The 18,809-nt window shown below is 33.4% G+C and overlaps 1 protein-coding gene across 2 annotated transcripts in view; it reads right to left on the bottom strand.

Moving 5' to 3' along the window:
- Positions 1 to 11,748: 11,748 nt before the first annotated feature.
- The window catches only part of Tbc1d15 (TBC1 domain family member 15), a 61,748-nt gene continuing 54,687 nt past the window's right edge, over positions 11,749 to 18,809 (bottom strand). For both annotated transcript variants that reach the window (XM_076853117.1, XM_076853118.1), the window contains exons 13-17: positions 16,406 to 16,505; positions 15,923 to 16,020; positions 13,802 to 13,918; positions 13,213 to 13,299; positions 11,749 to 11,999 (exon numbers count right to left, since the gene is read on the bottom strand). In XM_076853117.1, the coding sequence (XP_076709232.1) occupies positions 11,781 to 11,999; positions 13,213 to 13,299; positions 13,802 to 13,918; positions 15,923 to 16,020; positions 16,406 to 16,505 (621 nt within the window). In that variant the 3' untranslated portion in view covers positions 11,749 to 11,780. The remainder of the gene's footprint in view (positions 12,000 to 13,212; positions 13,300 to 13,801; positions 13,919 to 15,922; positions 16,021 to 16,405; positions 16,506 to 18,809) is intronic.

Raw genomic sequence — 18,809 nt, 5'->3', positions numbered from 1 at the left:
ACAAAAACATATCAAAAAGATCGTGCACCATGATCAAGTAGGATTCATCCCTGGGATGCAAGGCTGGTTCAATATACGGAAATCAATAAACGTTATTCACCACATCAACAGACTTAAAAATAAGAACCATATGATTATCTCGATAGACGCAGAAAAAGCATTTGACAAAGTACAGCATCCCTTTATGTTCAAAACACTAGAAAAACTAGGGGTAACAGGAACTTACCTCAACATTGTAAAAGCTATATATGCTAAGCCTCAGGCTAGCATCATTCTAAATGGAGAAAAACTGAAGGCATTCCCTCTAAAATTTGGAACAAGACAGGGATGCCCTCTCTCACCACTTCTATTCAATATAGTTCTCGAAATACTGGCCAGAGCAATTAGACAGACAAAAGAAATTAAAGGCATTAAGATAGGAAAAGAATAACTTAAATTATCACTATTTGCAGATGATATGATCCTATACCTAGAAGACACAAAAGGGTCTACAAAGAAACTACTAGAGCTAATAAACGAATTCAGCAAAGTAGCAGGATATAAAATCAACATGCATAAATCAAAGGCATTCCTGTATATCAGCAACAAATCTTCTGAACTGGAAATGAGGAAAACCACCCCATTCACAATATCCTCAAAAAAAAAAAATACTTGGGAATCAACCTAACAAAAGAGGTGAAAGATTTATACAATGAAAACTACAGAACCCTAAAGACAGACAGAAGAAGATCTTAGAAGATGGGAAAATATACCCTGTTCATGGATAGGCAGAACTAACATCATCAAAATGGCGATATTACCAAAAGTTCAATGAATGCCAATCAAAATCCCAAAGACATTTCTTGTAGAAATAGATAAAGCAATCATGAAATTCATATGGAAAAATAAAAGACCCAGAATAGCAAAAGCAATCCTAAGCAGGAAGTGTGAATCAGGAGGTATAGCGATACCAGATTTCAAACTGTACTACAGAGCAACAGTAACAAAAACAGCATGGTACTGGTACCAAAACAGGCGGGTGAACCAATGGTACAGAATAGAGGAAAACAATCCACAAAATTACAACTATCTTATATTCAATAAAGGGGCTAAAAGCATGCAATGGAGGAAGGATAGCATCTTCAATAAATGGTGCTGGGAAAACTGGAAATCCATATGCAACAAAATGAAACTGAATCCCTTTCTCTCACCATGCACAAAAGTTCACTCAAAATGGATCAAGGAGCTTGATATCAAATCAGAGACTCTGCGTCTGATAGAAGAAAAAGTTGGCTCCGATCTACATATTGTGGGGTCAAACTAAAAAGTTTTTTCTCAGCAAGAGAAACAATAAGAGAGGTAAATAGGGAGCCTACATCCTGGGAACAAATCTTTACTCCTCACACTTCAGATAGAGCCCTAATATCCAAAGTATACAAAGAACTCAAAAAATTAAGCAATAAGAAAACAAATAACCCAATCAACAAATGGGCCAAGGACCTGAACAGACACTTCTCAGAGGAGGACATACAATCAATCAACAAGTACATGAAAAAATGCTCACCATCTCTAGCAGTCAGAGAAATGCAAATCAAAACCACCCTAAGATACCATCTCACTCCAGTAAGATTGGCAGCCATTATGAAGTCAAACAACAAGAAGTGCTGGCGAGGATGTGGGGAAAAGGGTACACTTGTACATTGCTGGTGGGACTGCAAATTGGTGCGGCCAATTTGGAAAGCAGTATGGAGATTCCTGGGAAAGCTGGGAATGGAACCACCATTTGACCCAGCTATTGCCCTTCTCGGACTATTCCCTGAAGACCTTAAAAGAGCGTACTATAGGAATACTGCTACATCGATGTTCATAGCAGCACAATTCACAATAGCTAGACTGTGGAACCAATTTAGATGCCCTTCAATAGATGAATGGATTTTTAAAATGTGGCATTTATACACAATGGAGTATTACACAGCACTAAAAAATGACAAAATCATGGAATTTGCAGGGAAATGGATGGCATTAGAGCAGATTATGCTAAGTGAAGCTAGCCAATCCCTAAAAAACAAATGCCAAATGTCTTCTTTGATATAAGGAGAGCAACTAAAAACAGAGCAGAGAGGAAGAGCATGAGAAAAAGATTAACATTAAACAGGGACGAGAGGTGGGAGGGAAAGGGAGAGAGAAGGGAAATTGCATGGAAATGGAAGGAGACCCTCATTGTTATACAAAATTACATATAAGAGGATGTGAGGGGAAAGGGAAAAAAATCAAGGGAGAGAAATGAATTACAGTAGATGGGGTAGAGAGAGAAGATGGGAGGGGAGGGGAGTGGGAATAGTAGAGGATAGGAAAGATAGCAGAATACAACAGTCACTAGTATGGCAATATGTAAAAACGTGGATGTGTAACCGATGTGATTCTGCAATCTGTATACGGGGTAAAAATGGGAGTTCATAACCTGTCGCAGTCTGGCTGGGCACAATTCAGGAGCCACTTGTCAAAAGAAACTAACTTTATTTTTAGAACCACACACACCAAACAAAACAGCTCCTCAGGAAAAACCCTCAGAGCCCAACTGCCACCACCGGCTTCCCACAAGCCACTCCCCCAACCACCAGCCTCTCCACCTCCCACAATCCTCCTGCTCTTGAGGCCGATTGGCTGGGTCACATGGGCGGAGCCAAAAAAGTCCCCCAATGAGCAGCTCCGTGGCCTGAAAGGGCAGGGAAACAGCCCAATGAGCATCACCGCAGAGGAGCCAATCAGTTAGATGTTGCTGGGGCCGCTGTGAGCCAATCATCAGCTGGTAGTCTGAAAGGGCGGGAAACAGCTCAGCTGGCAGTCTGAAAGTTTGCTGGGGCCCCTTCAGCTGTGGCTCTCAACAATAACCCACTTGAATCAAATGTATGAAATATGATATGTTAAGAGCTTTGTAATGTTTTGAACAACCAATAAAAAAAATTTTTTAAACTTTTAAAAAAAGAAAATGTGATTCTAAGAAGCCAGTCTTAAAGACTATGTATTTTGATTTTGTTCATGTAAAGTGTCTGTAAGATGTTTAAAAAAAAAAAAAAAACTAAGTTAGTCATTGCCAGGAGCTGCAAGGAGGAAGTGGGGAATAGCTGCTGATAGGTCACAGGGCTTCTTTAGAGAGTGATGAAATGTCCTAAAATTAGATACTGGTGATAGGTGCACAACCCTGTGAATATACTAAATACCACCAAGTTGTACATTTTAAAGAAGTTAATCTTATGGTATGCAAATACCACAAAATAAAGCTGTAACAGTTAAGACCTTTTATTTACCTCTCCCAGATAGCCAAGCCATCTCCCCTTTTACCCCCCTAGCTCCGACCCCAGGTAGATAAATGGAGTTATGTTCTGGAAAGGGTAAAACAAAGGACCTCTAAAAGCACAGTTGAGAGCATGGGTACCATCCTGAAAAGAAAATGACTAAATAAATATATGTACTGGATTTTGAGATTCCTAAACCTCAGAAGGCAGAGAGTCAGATAAAGGAATAAGCCTTCTTTGAAGAATCTGACCATGCCAAGAGGAAAGACCTCAAAATACTTAGAACCCAAGATTGCATTCAGGGCTCTTAAACTCTTTAACAGTGACAAGCCTCCATTTAAATATTTGGTAGAATATGAGGTTGGATTAGTTAAAATTACATAAAAAAATCAGCAAATAAAAACCCTTGATAATAACTTCCAAAGAAAAATCAAAGGGCAAAAGAGGAAACTATGTCATCTGAGAATTGCATTTACAAAGTCATAATAGTATCAGTACTAAATATTGACCTAAATAATATTATAACAACTATAACAACAATGTGGTAAGATGGAAAGATAAGGAAGTAAGAATGTGATAGTCAGACAAAGGGAAGGCGACAAAGAGCTAAGCTCCCATCTTCCATGATGGAAAGTCAATGGTAATGCCTAAAACTGAAAATCAAAGTAGTAGCAATACATACATCTGCAACATTGAGATACATTAGTAAATAGCAAAATAATCATCCCAAAGTTAAAAATCTTGCCACTAAAGGGTGAACAGAAAAAAAAAAGGGACAGTTTCTTATAACAAGAAATCTTGTAGTAACCTTATGCACATGTAACAGTGATTATAAATATATAAACTAAAAATAAATTGTACTGCATACGTAGGACATTGGTTTTAATAAACTTGATTTTAAATCTTGCTTTGTCATCTGCCTCATTGTGCTTAAGAAGGACAAATTAGGTGCTGGGGCTGTAGCTCAGTGGTTAAAGTGCTTGCCTCACACATGTGAGGCACTGGGTTCTATCCTCAGCACCACAAAAAAAATAAAAGATATTGTGTGTCCACCTACAGCTAAAAAAAATAAATAAATAAAGGACAAATTCCCATTTCTCAGCCTTCATTTATGTAATGTAACGGTGAGAATACCTGTATCTTATGGGGCTGATTAAATTGAATGTGTGCAGTTCTCCATGTGGGAGCTGGCAGTTAATGCATGTTCAAAGTGCCACATTGACCCTGAAACCAGAGTAAAACAAAATTAGGCATTGGTTTGAAATCTTTGTCACAAAATGAAGAGATGTGGATACCTGGGATTTAATGAGGTGACTGTCCTCATAATCCAGACAAACAGGAAGTCAATAGTCATAATGTGAACTGACAGAATTGGCTTGGATCAGGCAGTTAAAGACACCAGGAAGTGAGAAAGGGAGGGGGATATTGTCAAATAAAGAAATCTCCAGGAAATCCTATAGGTGGAAGAGGGACATGTGATTATGAATGGTCATGATGGTGAACAGCTGACATCCCAGAGAACCACAAAATTAGGCAAGTTTTATCTTAAAGATGCCAATTGTTCTCAGCATAGATATTTGTTGTGATAGAGAATACTAGTGAAAACAAGAGAAATACTATAAGCCACCCTAAACCACGTGGAACCTGAAGTGCATCCTGAGAAGTAGCAGAATACAGGAACAGAGAAAAAGTGATGTAAATAAACTGAGAGAATAAAGGAAATGCCGAACATCTGTGACCCACAGTTGTAACAATCTAGCTTTCCCTCCCTATTAGTTGCCATTATGTAGATGGGTCCTCAGGGACTGGCCTTACTACCCTGGCCAAATAAGAAGGAACCTTGAAATTCACTGTCATCAAGGGAAGGATAAGCTTCAGAGGTGCAAAGAAATGTGTTTGGGGAAAAAGAAAAGGACAGACAGATCTAAAGGGAGAATTTGCTTGGTATCCCCAATGTGATGGAGAAAGCAGGTGAGAAACATATTATATTAAAGAATTGAGGGGAGGGGGCTGAGGTTGTGGCTCAGTGGTAGAGCATTTGGCTAGCATGTGTGAGGCACTGGGTTCGATTCTCAGCACCACATATAAATATATGAATAAAATCAAGGTCCATCAACGTCTAAGAAATTTTTTAAAAATAGAGGGAATGTGAGGATATGGAGATATTTGAAAGGGAAGCTACACTGATTATCTTGAGATTTGGATTTAATAAAAAGTCTGATTTCCTTGAATAACTTGTCTTGTTTAAAGTCATCATTTCAGTCTACCACGCGTGTCACAAGCAGGTTTGGTATGTATGCCTTCTATGCTTAAACCTATGTTGAACAAGGAAAGAGAAATGGCACACACGAACCTAATGATAAGTTTAGCTAGAAGTCTTTTTCCATTGATACTGATTCCTACAACTTGGGAATCAATAGAATCAAATACTTTAGGCATATATACTTTATGTTCCTTGGCAGTTGCAGTTCAACATTATTAACATTCACTTTTAATTTCTCTATTATAACCACATATAATAATATAATAAGTTTATGCCCTATTTCCCATGATTTGGTATTAACTTATTAATAACAGGAAATGACTCACTTTTAGGAAACTCAAGCAGGCTTCCATATACCATCATTTCCACTTCAAAATATTCACAAACCAACCTTACATACAACTTTAATGAAATATTTGCCTATTTTGGCACTTTATCTACAAGTGGGTTTAAAAATTAAGGCAGCATTGTGGGGATTGAAAAAGGTCTTAAGTTCTTTAGGGACATTAGAAAACCCCTTTCTCCTGAACTTCAGTAAAAAGTCTTCATAAGATTATTAGTCCATCATATTAAAAAAAACACAAAAAAGAGTTTATTAGGCTAGGCATGGTGGCACACGCCTGTAATCCTAGTGGCTCAGGAAGCTGAGACAGGAGAATTGAGAGTTCAAAGTCAGCCTCAGCAAAAGCAAGGTGCTAAGCAACTCAGTGAGACCCTGTCTCTAAATAAAATACAAAATAGGGCTGGGGATGTGGTTCAGTGGTCGAGTGTCCAAGTTCAATCCCTGGTACCAAAAAAAAAAAGATTACTAGTCCATCTTGTTTAACAAGAAATGTGCTTGTACGCACATGAAAAAATTCCAAACTGTACTATACTCAAGTGTTTCCACCATTTCCATTTACATTACAACAAATGAAGGTGTCTACTGACACAAAGGAAACAATGTATTTATTTCTGTTGATCATGCTTGAATACTGAATCAACTACAATTTTGAGGGGAAAAAGTATAAATATAAAGTGAACTTGAACTTTGCATGAAGGTTATATCAATCATCCAGATCTGGACAGTATAACTGGAAATCAAGTCAAAAAGGCCAATATGGTATTAGTCTGACTGAAGTGCATATTTATTTAAAGCATAACCCAAAAAGCTGCCTATAACCTTAGGTTTCAATTTGTTCCCTAGTAAGATGCTCATTGTCAAATAGACATTGTAATGCCCCATACTACTAAAAATGCTTAATGTAGACACATATAGGTTATCAGGTTTATTTTTTGATTATATACTATACTGACCAAAGTGGGCCCAAGAATAAAACTTCATTAATAAGCAAAATGTGAAATACTTGTTTTCTCATCATGTTTTTATAACAACCTTTGCAAAGGGAGAATAAAGAAGACAAACATATTTAAGCCCAGTTTGAAGATAAAAGTGAAGCACAAAGGACACTGATTTATGTTGGGGTCAATGAGGCAGTAGCAAAGGTGAAACAGAACACAACTTCAAATTTGAAATCAAAATGACCCCAGTCATAAGGAAACTAACCAACAGGTACCCCAAGGCTGTATCAGTAGGATGGGGTGTTTGGGGAGGAAAACCACACAACTTTAAGACAAAAAGATGGTCTGTGGTGGTTGCCATCAGGTAATGATAATGACAACACTTATTAGTGGTTAATCATGCTAGGCACCATGTAAAACATTTTATTTGTATCCATTTACTCCTCACCATTGAGGTGGCATTGTCACCACCTACAGATGAGATTATGTGCACAAAACTAAAAGGCCAGCTCTCAAATCCAAGACTGACTCCAAAACCTACACTCTTACCCCAATAGTCTGACCCTTTCTGTATCACATGCATAAACACAGTGGATATTTTCCAGTATGAACAATCCAATTTGACTAAATTTTCTGTCATCTGACCCACAGGACAAACTACAATTTTTTGACTTTCAGGAGAAATTTTAAGTCTTTTGCAAGAATATAAAGCAACTAATAAATAAAATTTTTAAAAAAGAATATAAAACACTTTATGAGGTGGCCTAAGCATCACACTCTACCAGGAAGCAATCTTAAACTTGAGAAAACAAGCATCTAAAACAAGTTACACTATTTGTCCAGAAGTACCATCTGCCAACAAAATGCACATTACCCATGTTTACACAGATATAAAACTCCTAAATTGTGACCAGAAAACTTCAGGTGATAGACAAATAAGAAAACAAGAAGAAAAATAAGGTATATAAAACTTCTAAGGATCTGCCATCAAAACTAATTGGTGGGGCTAGGGTTGTAGCCCAGTAGTAGAGCGTTGGCTTAGCATGTGTGAGGTGCTGGATTGGATCCTCAGCACCACATAAAAATAAACAAACAAATAAATAAATAAAAGTATTGTGTCCGAATACAAGTAAAAAAAGATTTTTTAAAAAAAGTTGGCTGCATATTTTATTCCTTAAATTCCTTTCCTAAAGAGATGTGCCACTGTAAAACTAAACTCTTACATTCTGTATGCTATAGTTAATGAAGCCCTTCTCTAATATGTGATGGGTTTTTTATGTTTTATTTTGAACTTGGGGGCACTCAACCACTAAGCCACATCCCCAGTCCTATTTTGTATTTTATTTAGAGACAGGGTCTCACTGAGTTGCTTAGCACTTCGCCATTGCTGAGGTTGGCTTTGAACTCTCGATTCTCCTGCCTCCCAAGCCATTGGGATTACAGGCGTGTGCCACTGTACCCATCCTTGGTATGCAATGTTGATGAAAAAGATTCTTTCCCTATTTTTACCAGTCAAAATAATAAATACAGTGTAAACGCTGATCACACAGAAGTACTTTTGATGACTCCACCACTGGAGAACAATTTGCTTTTGCAAAGTGAGTCAGCAACACCTATGGAAGAAATCCTAGTTTCTATACAAGCAGACCATCTAACACCTAAGGCAATCTAATAAGAACCCTGTTTGTTTTTAAGCAGTATACTAAGTCACTGAGTCTTGTACCTCCAATCTAGACTGGTATTGGAAACACCTATTACTGTCACAGCAAAAGTCTATCTCTGAGGTTAATAATATTTTTAATTAAAAGAGCTGAACCAGATGATCACAGCTAAACTCACTGGAATTTGTTCTTTTCATTGTTTTTAGAACATAAAAAAAATGTGAGGAACAACAGTGGTATATCTAAGAGAGGCATTATTTAATAGTTTATGGTCTATTATTCAAACATTCTAATTTAATCTAAAGAGACTGAACCATATTAGGTAAATATTCCTGATTACTATAGATCTTTGATTATAATAATTTTCTTAACTTGAGCTCATAATAATTTCCCATGGGCAGAGAGTGATGCTGAGGTTATCAAAAAGAGTAGTAGGAATACATCCAGTATAAACTGTTCACCTTCCCCCAACCTTTGCCTCTGTATAAAGGCAACACATTATTTCTCCCTATGTCAAGATGGGTAGAATACATAGTAGTCTACTTTTTAAAAAAGTGAGGAAAATATTTGTAATTAGAACAATACTCCAAATTCCACAACTGGGCTGGGGATATAGCTCAGTCATAGAACATTTGCCTGGCATGCGAGGCCCTGAGTTCATCCCCAGTACTGGGAAAAAATCCACACTTAAAATTCCCATGTCATAAGATCTCAAGGGGAGAACAGGCCAAATATGGTTGCATCATTCAAATGGTGGTGTTTTCAAGAATCACTCACTACCATGTTTCACTGCATAATCATCACCACCACATTAACATATATTCATAAGTAGTCTGTGTACCCTAATCTTGCACCAAAGATGGTATTATAATAATAAGTGATTTTTAAATAATACCAGCACAATTGTTTAAAAAAAAAGCTTTACGTAAGAGTCATGCCCCAACTTTTGTGTAAAAAATTTTGACATAAACTCTGTAATGATTATGCTGTCAAATATATCAAAAGGCTATATTTCCTTACTGTTCAAAAAAAGTTGTAGTCTTTTATCACCAAGATTAAAGTTCCTAATATATAAAGAGATGAGGAATCCAGACATATGAAATAATGAAAACAGGGAAGTTCTTAAATGCAAACAGGTTTCCCATAGGTTCATATCAGAACTGAACAGAATTGAAAATATACTTAACAGTTAAAAAAAACCTATCTGAATTTTAAAAACTTTACATACCAATAATAGAGCACATATTTTGTGTATTATAGGGATGGAGACAGAGTATCTTGTGAAAACAGAAATAAACAACCTATCAAAAGTTAGATGAAGAAATTTACCTGAACTATATATTTCAGCAATCTCAACAGTTCAAATTTACATGGTGTATGCTACCTAGATTTTGTGGACTGATTAAGACTTTAGCACTATATTTTCATTGCCATATTGAAAATGTACTATGTAGAAAAGCACGCTGTTTAGAGAAACTTATGTTTTAACAAGCAGTTTTATAATGAAAGTTGATAAAAGTTCAACTAACTGAATGTATTTAGATTAAAAAATTATCTGAAGTAGATATCATATTACATAGTAGGAAAATAACCAAAAAGTCACTGTCCAGGAAGAACAAGAAGGACATCAAGATGTTCTAAGCAATTTCCTGAATAGCAGGAAATGAAAAGCTGGAGATGCTGAGTTTTTGATCAGTTTACTTTTTTTCCAAATAGGCTTACTCATTATTAACTGATGAAAGATAACACACATGATATTAAAAACTAAAATCTAAGGTTTCTAAAAGTTCATGATTGTCAGTTAATACTCAACTAAAAAAAAAGTTTATTTGGTTCCCTAAGTTTCTGGGAATGGGGGAGCAGCTATCTACTGGACCATTTTACAACTACACAACTTTTACCTTAAAACTATTGACATCAATTATAGTAAGTTGCTTTACTCAGTCAAATAATTAGATTATTCAAGGCAACACTATGCCCATTTTCATGCTTATGAAAAATGTTTTCACTTATAAGGAGTCACATTTCTTTACCACTTCCACAGTTCAAATGACTATTTCAATAACATAAAAATATGAGATGTACTAAAGTCTATCTTGGATTTTTTTTTTAATTATTCTGACGAAAAACTAGCAGACTATTTCTAAATGTAATGTAACTGAAAACACTAATTCAACTTCAAATTTATTTTAATGATATGTACAGGAGTTAACAAATTACAATTAAAACGGAACAGTTATGTTTATTCCACATAACTTAAAATCATGCAATACTGCATGGTAAAAACAACAGCTTCATTCATATACAAAAAAGTATTATTTTGAGACTCATGATAGTATCTTGAAATTTTTGACATAAGCTTTTTGCAAAAAGCATTTTATAAAAATTTAAAGACCTGATTAATCAGTTAATGCATTGTTAGGAAAGATAATAAACATTATTAGTAAAGTGAGGTTACAAGCAATTAATTTTAAAATTATACCAAGTACAGGATTGAATGTACTCTCACGAAATAAATGTTAAGAAAATAGTTTTGAAAAAGATCTCATATTGAAGCCATGTATTAATTTTGTTGAATCAGGTTATATAAATCAATAGTCAAGTTTATTCAGTTAAAGAAAATATGCCTATCCTTTTTTATACTCATAAATAGTACTTACATTTAGTCTTTATGTACAAGTGAAGAAAAGTTCAATGTAAAAAATATACTGCCAATCCACTTATAATGGTTGAATAGTTTTTTTATCTACACATTAAATTGCATTGATGAAAAATCCAATTTAAATCACAATCAACCAGCATAAATATTTAAGCTGAGTATTGTTGTAAACAATAGAAAAAAAACAAATTTATTTTTTAAATTTCATCACTGGGTAACAGTCTACTTCTCAGCTCAGAATGCTATATAAAGGCTCAACATTTAATTTAATCAAATTCGAAACCCACTAAACTTAAAGAGTAAACAAATTGAATGTTTTTCAAAGTGCATAATTTCCAACTCATCTACTTGTAATATTTATCCAATTCCAGTTCATCAGCAAGAAAATAAAATGTACTTGGCTATAAAAATATTAAGGAATGTTTTTGAAAAGGAAAGGCTATTTGGTAGAAGTAACTACAAAAATAATTAGTTTAAAACTTTGTAAAGCTTTAATGCAAGAACATCAGTACACTTTCTGTCCATAAACCTTAAAGCATGATCAATACCAAGATTTTAAATGTCCACCTTTCAAGTACTTAAAAAGGAGTTGCAACTAAGTGTCTTTAAAAAAAAAAAAAAAAAAATAGCAAGACAAATGATCATGCAGGTGTTAATCTGCTGACATTTGGGGGCACTGATATGTGTGTTGGACTGTCATCTCTGGCTCCACTAGCAGCAAGGGTGGGCAAGGTGTTACTATGAAACGTAGATGAAGGATGAGTCATGCCAACATTCTCATCTTCACCAGTATCTGAATCTGGTGTTGTAACTTCACTGTTCTCAAGTCCCAGGATCTCACAAACTGCTCGTGGCAATTCCTGCATATGAAAAAAAAATCAAACACAAAACCACATTTGCTACTAAGGAAAAATAATCATGAAGTAACACTTATATTAAGACTACTCTGAGTCCAGAATCTGAAGATTTGTTCTGACATTGTAAATGTCATATATCCTCACACCTTGATTCTCCATTCCAAACAAAATTCTAGCCATTTATTTTTATTTTATGAGTCATTCCCAAGCAGTTTCCAAATTAGTCACTCTCCACTCCATCCAAGCACAACTACAAATATAGTTTTCTAGTATTTGGTATTTATCTCTTTCTCTTTTTTATAATAATATTTTTTATATAATCTCAGTAAACAATGGAAGAAATATCTAATCAACATGTTTTGAAACAGAACAGCTATCAAATGTTTGAGCTGAACTAAGTATAAGTACATGTACTGAACACAAATTCTTATAAAAATATAAAAGCCAAGCCAAGCTATATCAAACGAACTGGGGTTGTAGCTCAGTGGAAGAGTACTTGCCTAGCACATGTCAGGCACTGGTTTCAATCCTCAGCACCACAAAAAAATAAATAAAGGTATTGTGTCCATTCACAACTAAATATATATATTAAAATATACATTGATTTGGTTTTAATTCAGATAATACATCAAATTTATCTTGTTTTTACAAATAATTAAAGAGCTTGGTTGATACAAATGCAATGACAGACTAGTACTCATTTAATTATTTTTTATTAGAATCTTTTTATTTTGGGGCATTACACATTTAATAATAGTTCCTTATTCTGTATTCATTAATTCAATAATGTATCATTGCTTTAATTCTATATCCTCTTTAGCTGTAGTAGAAATATTTTCATTACTTTTTCCACTTGGCCTTATTATTAAATGTTTCCTCTCTGATATAAGTAGCCATTTGTTTTCAATTAAGTGCTATAAATCTATGATACTAAACAAAAAGCTGTTCGGACTGGGGTTATGGCTCAGCCTGGCACGTGCAAGGCACTGGGTTCAATCCTCAGTACCACGTATAAATAAATAAAATAAAGGTATTGTGTCCAACTACAACTAAAAAATAAATATTAAAAAAAGAAAGCTGTTCAATTCTCTGTGCCTTCTCTTATCCTGCTAAAACTGTCACTTATTTTACTTCTAAGAAGAAAAATCTTTCTTGATCCCGTCAAAAAGAGAAAAGAATAAAAGCCTTGCAATCATTTGAAACATTGTATTTATACCTTGCATTTTACCATCTGTAGAGAAATTGCTTCTGCCTTGCACAGTATATCTTCCACATCAATTTTCATGGACAATTCATTGATATGCTAAAAATACCAATAAAATAAATGATAATCAAAACTGAAACCATTACATTTTACTATACAAACAACTTATTACCAGTTATATTGCACTGCAAATAAAACTTAAGAAATAGTCACAGACTACAAATACACAGGAAATCCAATATATCTTTCATCAGATTATTTTAAGGTTTAAAGCTAATAAGCTTATGGAACATTAAATCTAGCAGTTGTCTCAAGTCTGCTAGCTCAAAGTTAATAAGCAAAAGCATTATTTTTTTCAAAAACTAAACTACATAAAAGAGCATTCGTTGCATTTTCCTTTTCTTCCTCATTGGCCAAGTAAAAATAACTGGTCAATATGTATATGGTGAACCATCATTCTCAGAAAACCAGTCAAAGTGTTACCAATAAAATTTAAGTACTCAAGGGATTCAATAACATTGCAAGAATATGTTCTTCATATCAGGAACACCAAATAGAGGAAAAAGCCAAAACAATAAAATCTAGATTAAAGGAATACTACCTTAAGTATTTCATTGAAGCCATAATGTTTTTCCATTATTTGCTGCTTTTCTGATTCCAAAATAGCACAACAGAGAAGAAGATGGAAATTTTTACATGGCAATTCAGTCCATATTACCTATAAAAAAATAGAAGAATTATTTAGTAAGTCATATCAATTCTAAAATATTTTTCTCACAAATACAATGTTGAACTTGAAAGCAATGAAATTGTCTAGTTGGAACAGCCTACTATTTTTCTAGCTAGTGAATGAGGAAGTGAAGAAGTCTTACAAAGTAATTAATTAACTATAAAGGAACTAGTATCAAGACTAATGTTGGATGTATTCTAATTTTGGATCTGTGGATAACTACCATATGCAAATCATTGAACTTTACCAATATGATAAGTGTTATTAAGAAGCCATAGCTGTGGGGTTAAGTTTATGATATCAGGGTTAGACGAACTTTCAGTATTTTTCTGAACCTTCAGTTTCTTACTTATTTTTAGTTGTAGATAAATAAGTAAATAGTTATTATGTCTATTTATGTATTTTTATGTGGTGCTGAGGATGGAACCCAGTGCCTCACATGTGCTGAATTTTAAAAAAAGATTTAATTATACAGTATATAGGATGAAAAACATACATAGGTAGCTCTACATTCCAAATTTATAAAGCTTTATATCATATTATATAATTCAGAGTATCCTCCAGCTATGATAAAAACTAAATAAATTATCCAAAATTTTTACCCAAACATAGAATATTTGATCAGTAGTTAAACTTTTCCCTGAATATAGGTAATGCCCTCAGATTTAAGACCTTGTTAATGTACCTAATTGCTGTACCTAATAATATCTTTCCTGGAGAGACAAAAAGGCTCATACAAACAACATTATTAGTGCATACCTGAAATATGTTTACTTCTTTCAAAAGAAGTAAATCATTTTCAAACTAATTCCAATTTTCCAAAGTTCAATTACAATAAAATTAACCTCAAAGTTTCGATTAAAAGTTCCAATTTATTTGATAAACACAGATTGAGGAGTTATTCTAGCTTTGCGGTAATAAATATTAATTCATCCTTTTAAGAAATTGAGATTCTAGTTTAACAAAACTGATACACATTTAAACATGATTTTATCAAAGAACCTATGAGTTTTACGTCCAATTTCAGAACAGATCTAACAAGTACAAAACAATAATCCTTCCATTACACACTGCCTTCTCTAATGGTAACTGGAATCAATTTCCAGTTGTAAAAGTCTTAGAGGACACTGGAGTTCCACTGTAAGTTTATTATTCAAATGGATTATTTCCTTGGGAAAATTTTGGTCATCCCTTCATTTGTATAAAGGCAACAATCAGTCATTTTACCAATATTGTATTAAAAAGTAGACTGATTTGTTATTAACAGACAGTTGAGAATTAAAGGGGTTTTTTGTTTCTTTTTTTATCAAGATCTGCCAGAGGTGCAAAATGGAATAAAAGGATGTAGTCCAAAACTATGATAATGAATTTCTTCTAGAGTGTCAGGAGGGAAAAGGAACTGGGATGGTGAAAAAGACTAACTGGCTTTGATTTTTTTTTCTTGAAAGATAAGAAAGGGTTCACTAGTAGTAAACATAAAAAAATATTTATATATATTAAATTTGGAATGTGGAATGTTAGTTATGTTATTCTTGCCATTGTGCTGTAACTTACATTTCTTTTAAAGAGCAAAACACATGCCACTCCCCTCCTAACACCACAGATCACAAACTAAGTTTAAGTGCCAACTCAACTGACTGGCTCATCAATTTGAATGCTAAACAAACCTATACCAGAATGTGACAGAGGCTCACATAAATTCGAGTATCCCAAAGAAAGAATATAAATAGCAAATGGTCTAGGGAACTTTCTGGTATACCTCTTGGCCTCAAATCTCATAGTAATTGTGATTTTAAGAAAGAAGTTCCAAAAGACCATATATTAGGTTTGAGGTCATTAATTTTTAAGGACAGACTACAAACTTACAAGAATTTTGGAAGGTAAGTACCTTAAAAATTTCACTTGGGCTATGACAATCCATTTATACTCTACAGAATAAACTGAATCTTTCCATTATAAATATTACACTTGCATAATAATTTCAGAACTTACCTCCCATAATCGAAGAATATCCAGAAAACTAAATTCCCTTTTAAATCTAATTAAAAGCCATCTGAAGCAAAAATACAGGTATCCAGAGTCCTGCGATTCTATACAGAAGAAAAAACACATATATGAATTATTCTTATACTAGTTATGTCAAAACCGAGGGACCTTTCTCAAACTGAAATTTTTCTCTGCATTTTAGGTGACTAGAACCCCTATATTATTTAATTGCCTTCTATCAATTCAAGTAAACAATTCAAATTTAATTCATTTTATGAACAAAATGTTTTAAGATTTATAAAGATAGTTATATTTATAAAGATATTTATAAAGATAGCTTATTCTTATATTTTCATTCCTCAGAACTCAAGCAATAGCAATGAGCATTTACATCTTTTAAAGAGTTCTTCACTTTTTTTTTTTTTTGTATATATCAAAATTGTATTATCCTACAATTTGCCGTGTATAGTTCTGATTCACTAAACTTACCTAAGTAACTGCAAAATCCACTGTCCAATAATCGTAGTAAGGTACTCAGCTGAATTAACTGGGTCTTCATGCCTTGCATTTGTTCTTCAAAATTTTGATGCTTCAAAAGGAAATAACTGTTACCACACAATTAATATTTTAATAACATTTTATACTACATAACCACTGATAACTAAAGCATGATGTCTAAGGACAAAAGTTCGACTTCTACCATGCAGGTATGTTAAAAAATATACAACTAATTCAAAAGCTAAAGCAACACTACAAAGGGAGGAAAGAGAAAAAAATCCTTGGTCTTAAACTAAGGATTATTTTCTCCCCTATTCATTTGATTTAGATAAAAAAGAATTGTAGGAACAGCAGCAGCACACTGACACATTTATTTTTTCACAACATAAAAGGCTTGGTGAAAGGAACATATATTTGGGAAATAAACATTTACCAGATTATTTCCATCATTAAGTATTCCTTCAAATTACCACATGAAATAAAATTAACTTCATTTTAGAAAATGAACTCATTTTAGAAAATTAACTACTTCTTGGGTATGTATACATGCACTGTATGACATTATATGTCAATATATTTGAACATACTAATACTGGTTTCATTTAATTGAAAACTATTATAGTAAGAAGCTAAATACAGTACATTGATGTTAATTTAGGAAGATATATACCTACTATAAGAAGAGGTTTAAAGATTCATGTTTATTCTACAAAAATCTGTTCAATTACCTCAGATTGGGCATTAAGAAAATTTTGGTAAGCTACAAATAAAACAAAAACATGATTCCTTTATCAAGGAACATACTAACTCTAGTGAAAAGAAAATAAACAAGAAAAACACAAAGAAAGCAGACAAGAGCTGTTATGTAATTAGTATCAGTTGTACAGACCTTTAGAACAAATGCCTCAGGTTTCTAGAGCACTTGAGAGTAATTAGAACTAAGAAGGTAGGCAAATCAATCAATCAAAAAGATAAGGAAGGCAAATTATATCACCAGATTATTACAATTGATAATTATTCTAAAATAATCCAAAAATATTAATTTTTGGCAAAGGACTAATTTAAAAATTTATTAATTTAACAGTAAAAGATCATTTTAAAACTAAACAATCTTATCAAATATATTATTTGGAAAAGAACTAAGAAAAGTGAGGATTAGTTTTCAAACTACAAACAAGAGACTTGAAATAGACAAAAGTGAAAAATACTAAAAGAAAAAAAAATCATCAAACGAAAAGGGTAGAAGAAAACAAGAGTACAACTTTCAAATTTCACATTTGTACCCCAGAAGCTCTGAGTTAAATTCTACATTTCAGAAATATTTTAAATGATTATCGATTCAAAGTACTTTATCCCCTTTGAAACAAGTCATTTCAACATCTGACGTAAAAGAGCCAGCATCAAATTTATTAATTTTATTTTGAAAAAATACAGTGACCTATGTATGTAGTCAGGTCTTCGGATTTCATATGCCTTTATCTACTCGTAACTCTTTCTGCCTTTGTTCTAACAGATTGCTTGAGAAGACTTTTCTATTTTATCTGTTAATATTCTCTCTACTACTCTCCTAGATAAACTGCTGACAATAAATTCTTTTTATTTTTTAAACTAAAGTGTCTATATAGACATAGTTGAATTCTAATAATCATAGACTTCTGGGAAAACAACAATTGCTAAGAGTGTCAGACTTACAAATAGTTAAAACACGTGGAGAAAATTCAGTCACTATGACAAAATCCAAAATGTTCACAAAAGGTTAGGATATTACTTGGCATGGCTAAACTTTAGCCCAAAACTGATGAAGAAAGAGTTCAAGTACTTCATCTATTTCATCAATATTCTATAATGACTCATGGCTCTTCTGAAGAACATAAGCACTTACTGATATTAGTAAGATATCAGTAAGATATTTTCTACTTTTTATATTAAAAACAACACCAGTATTTCCAAATATTTTAAAAGGTTATTAAAGAGGGAAAATACAATGGATTAATTTTTTAAGCTCCATCATAGTTGGCTAAATATAAAAATCAGTCATATAATAAGAATAAATAACTAAATTTTTATTGGTTCATAATAGTTAAACATTAAGATTCATTTTGACATAATTATAAATGCATGGAATATAATTTGCTCCAATTAAGTCCCCAGTACTTACCCTCCCCCTACCCCCTTTCTTCTACTCTACAGATCTTTCTATTTATTGTATTTTCAAATTAATATCTTGTAAATATACATAATGGTGAGAATCACTATAGTATATTGGAAAGTTAGGTCAGATTCTTTCCCCTAGTTTTCCCTTATTCCACTCCTTCTGCTTCCCCTCAATCACCTTCTTCTACTCCTCTGATCTTTCTTTTATTTTGATGGAATTCTCTCCCCATCCTCACCTCCG

This window comes from Callospermophilus lateralis, chromosome 4, assembly GCF_048772815.1.
Source record: "Callospermophilus lateralis isolate mCalLat2 chromosome 4, mCalLat2.hap1, whole genome shotgun sequence".
Classification (NCBI taxonomy): Eukaryota; Metazoa; Chordata; class Mammalia; order Rodentia; family Sciuridae; genus Callospermophilus; species Callospermophilus lateralis.
The sequence above is the reverse complement of the archived record's forward strand: the minus strand, read 5'-3'. Positions and strand labels throughout refer to the sequence as shown.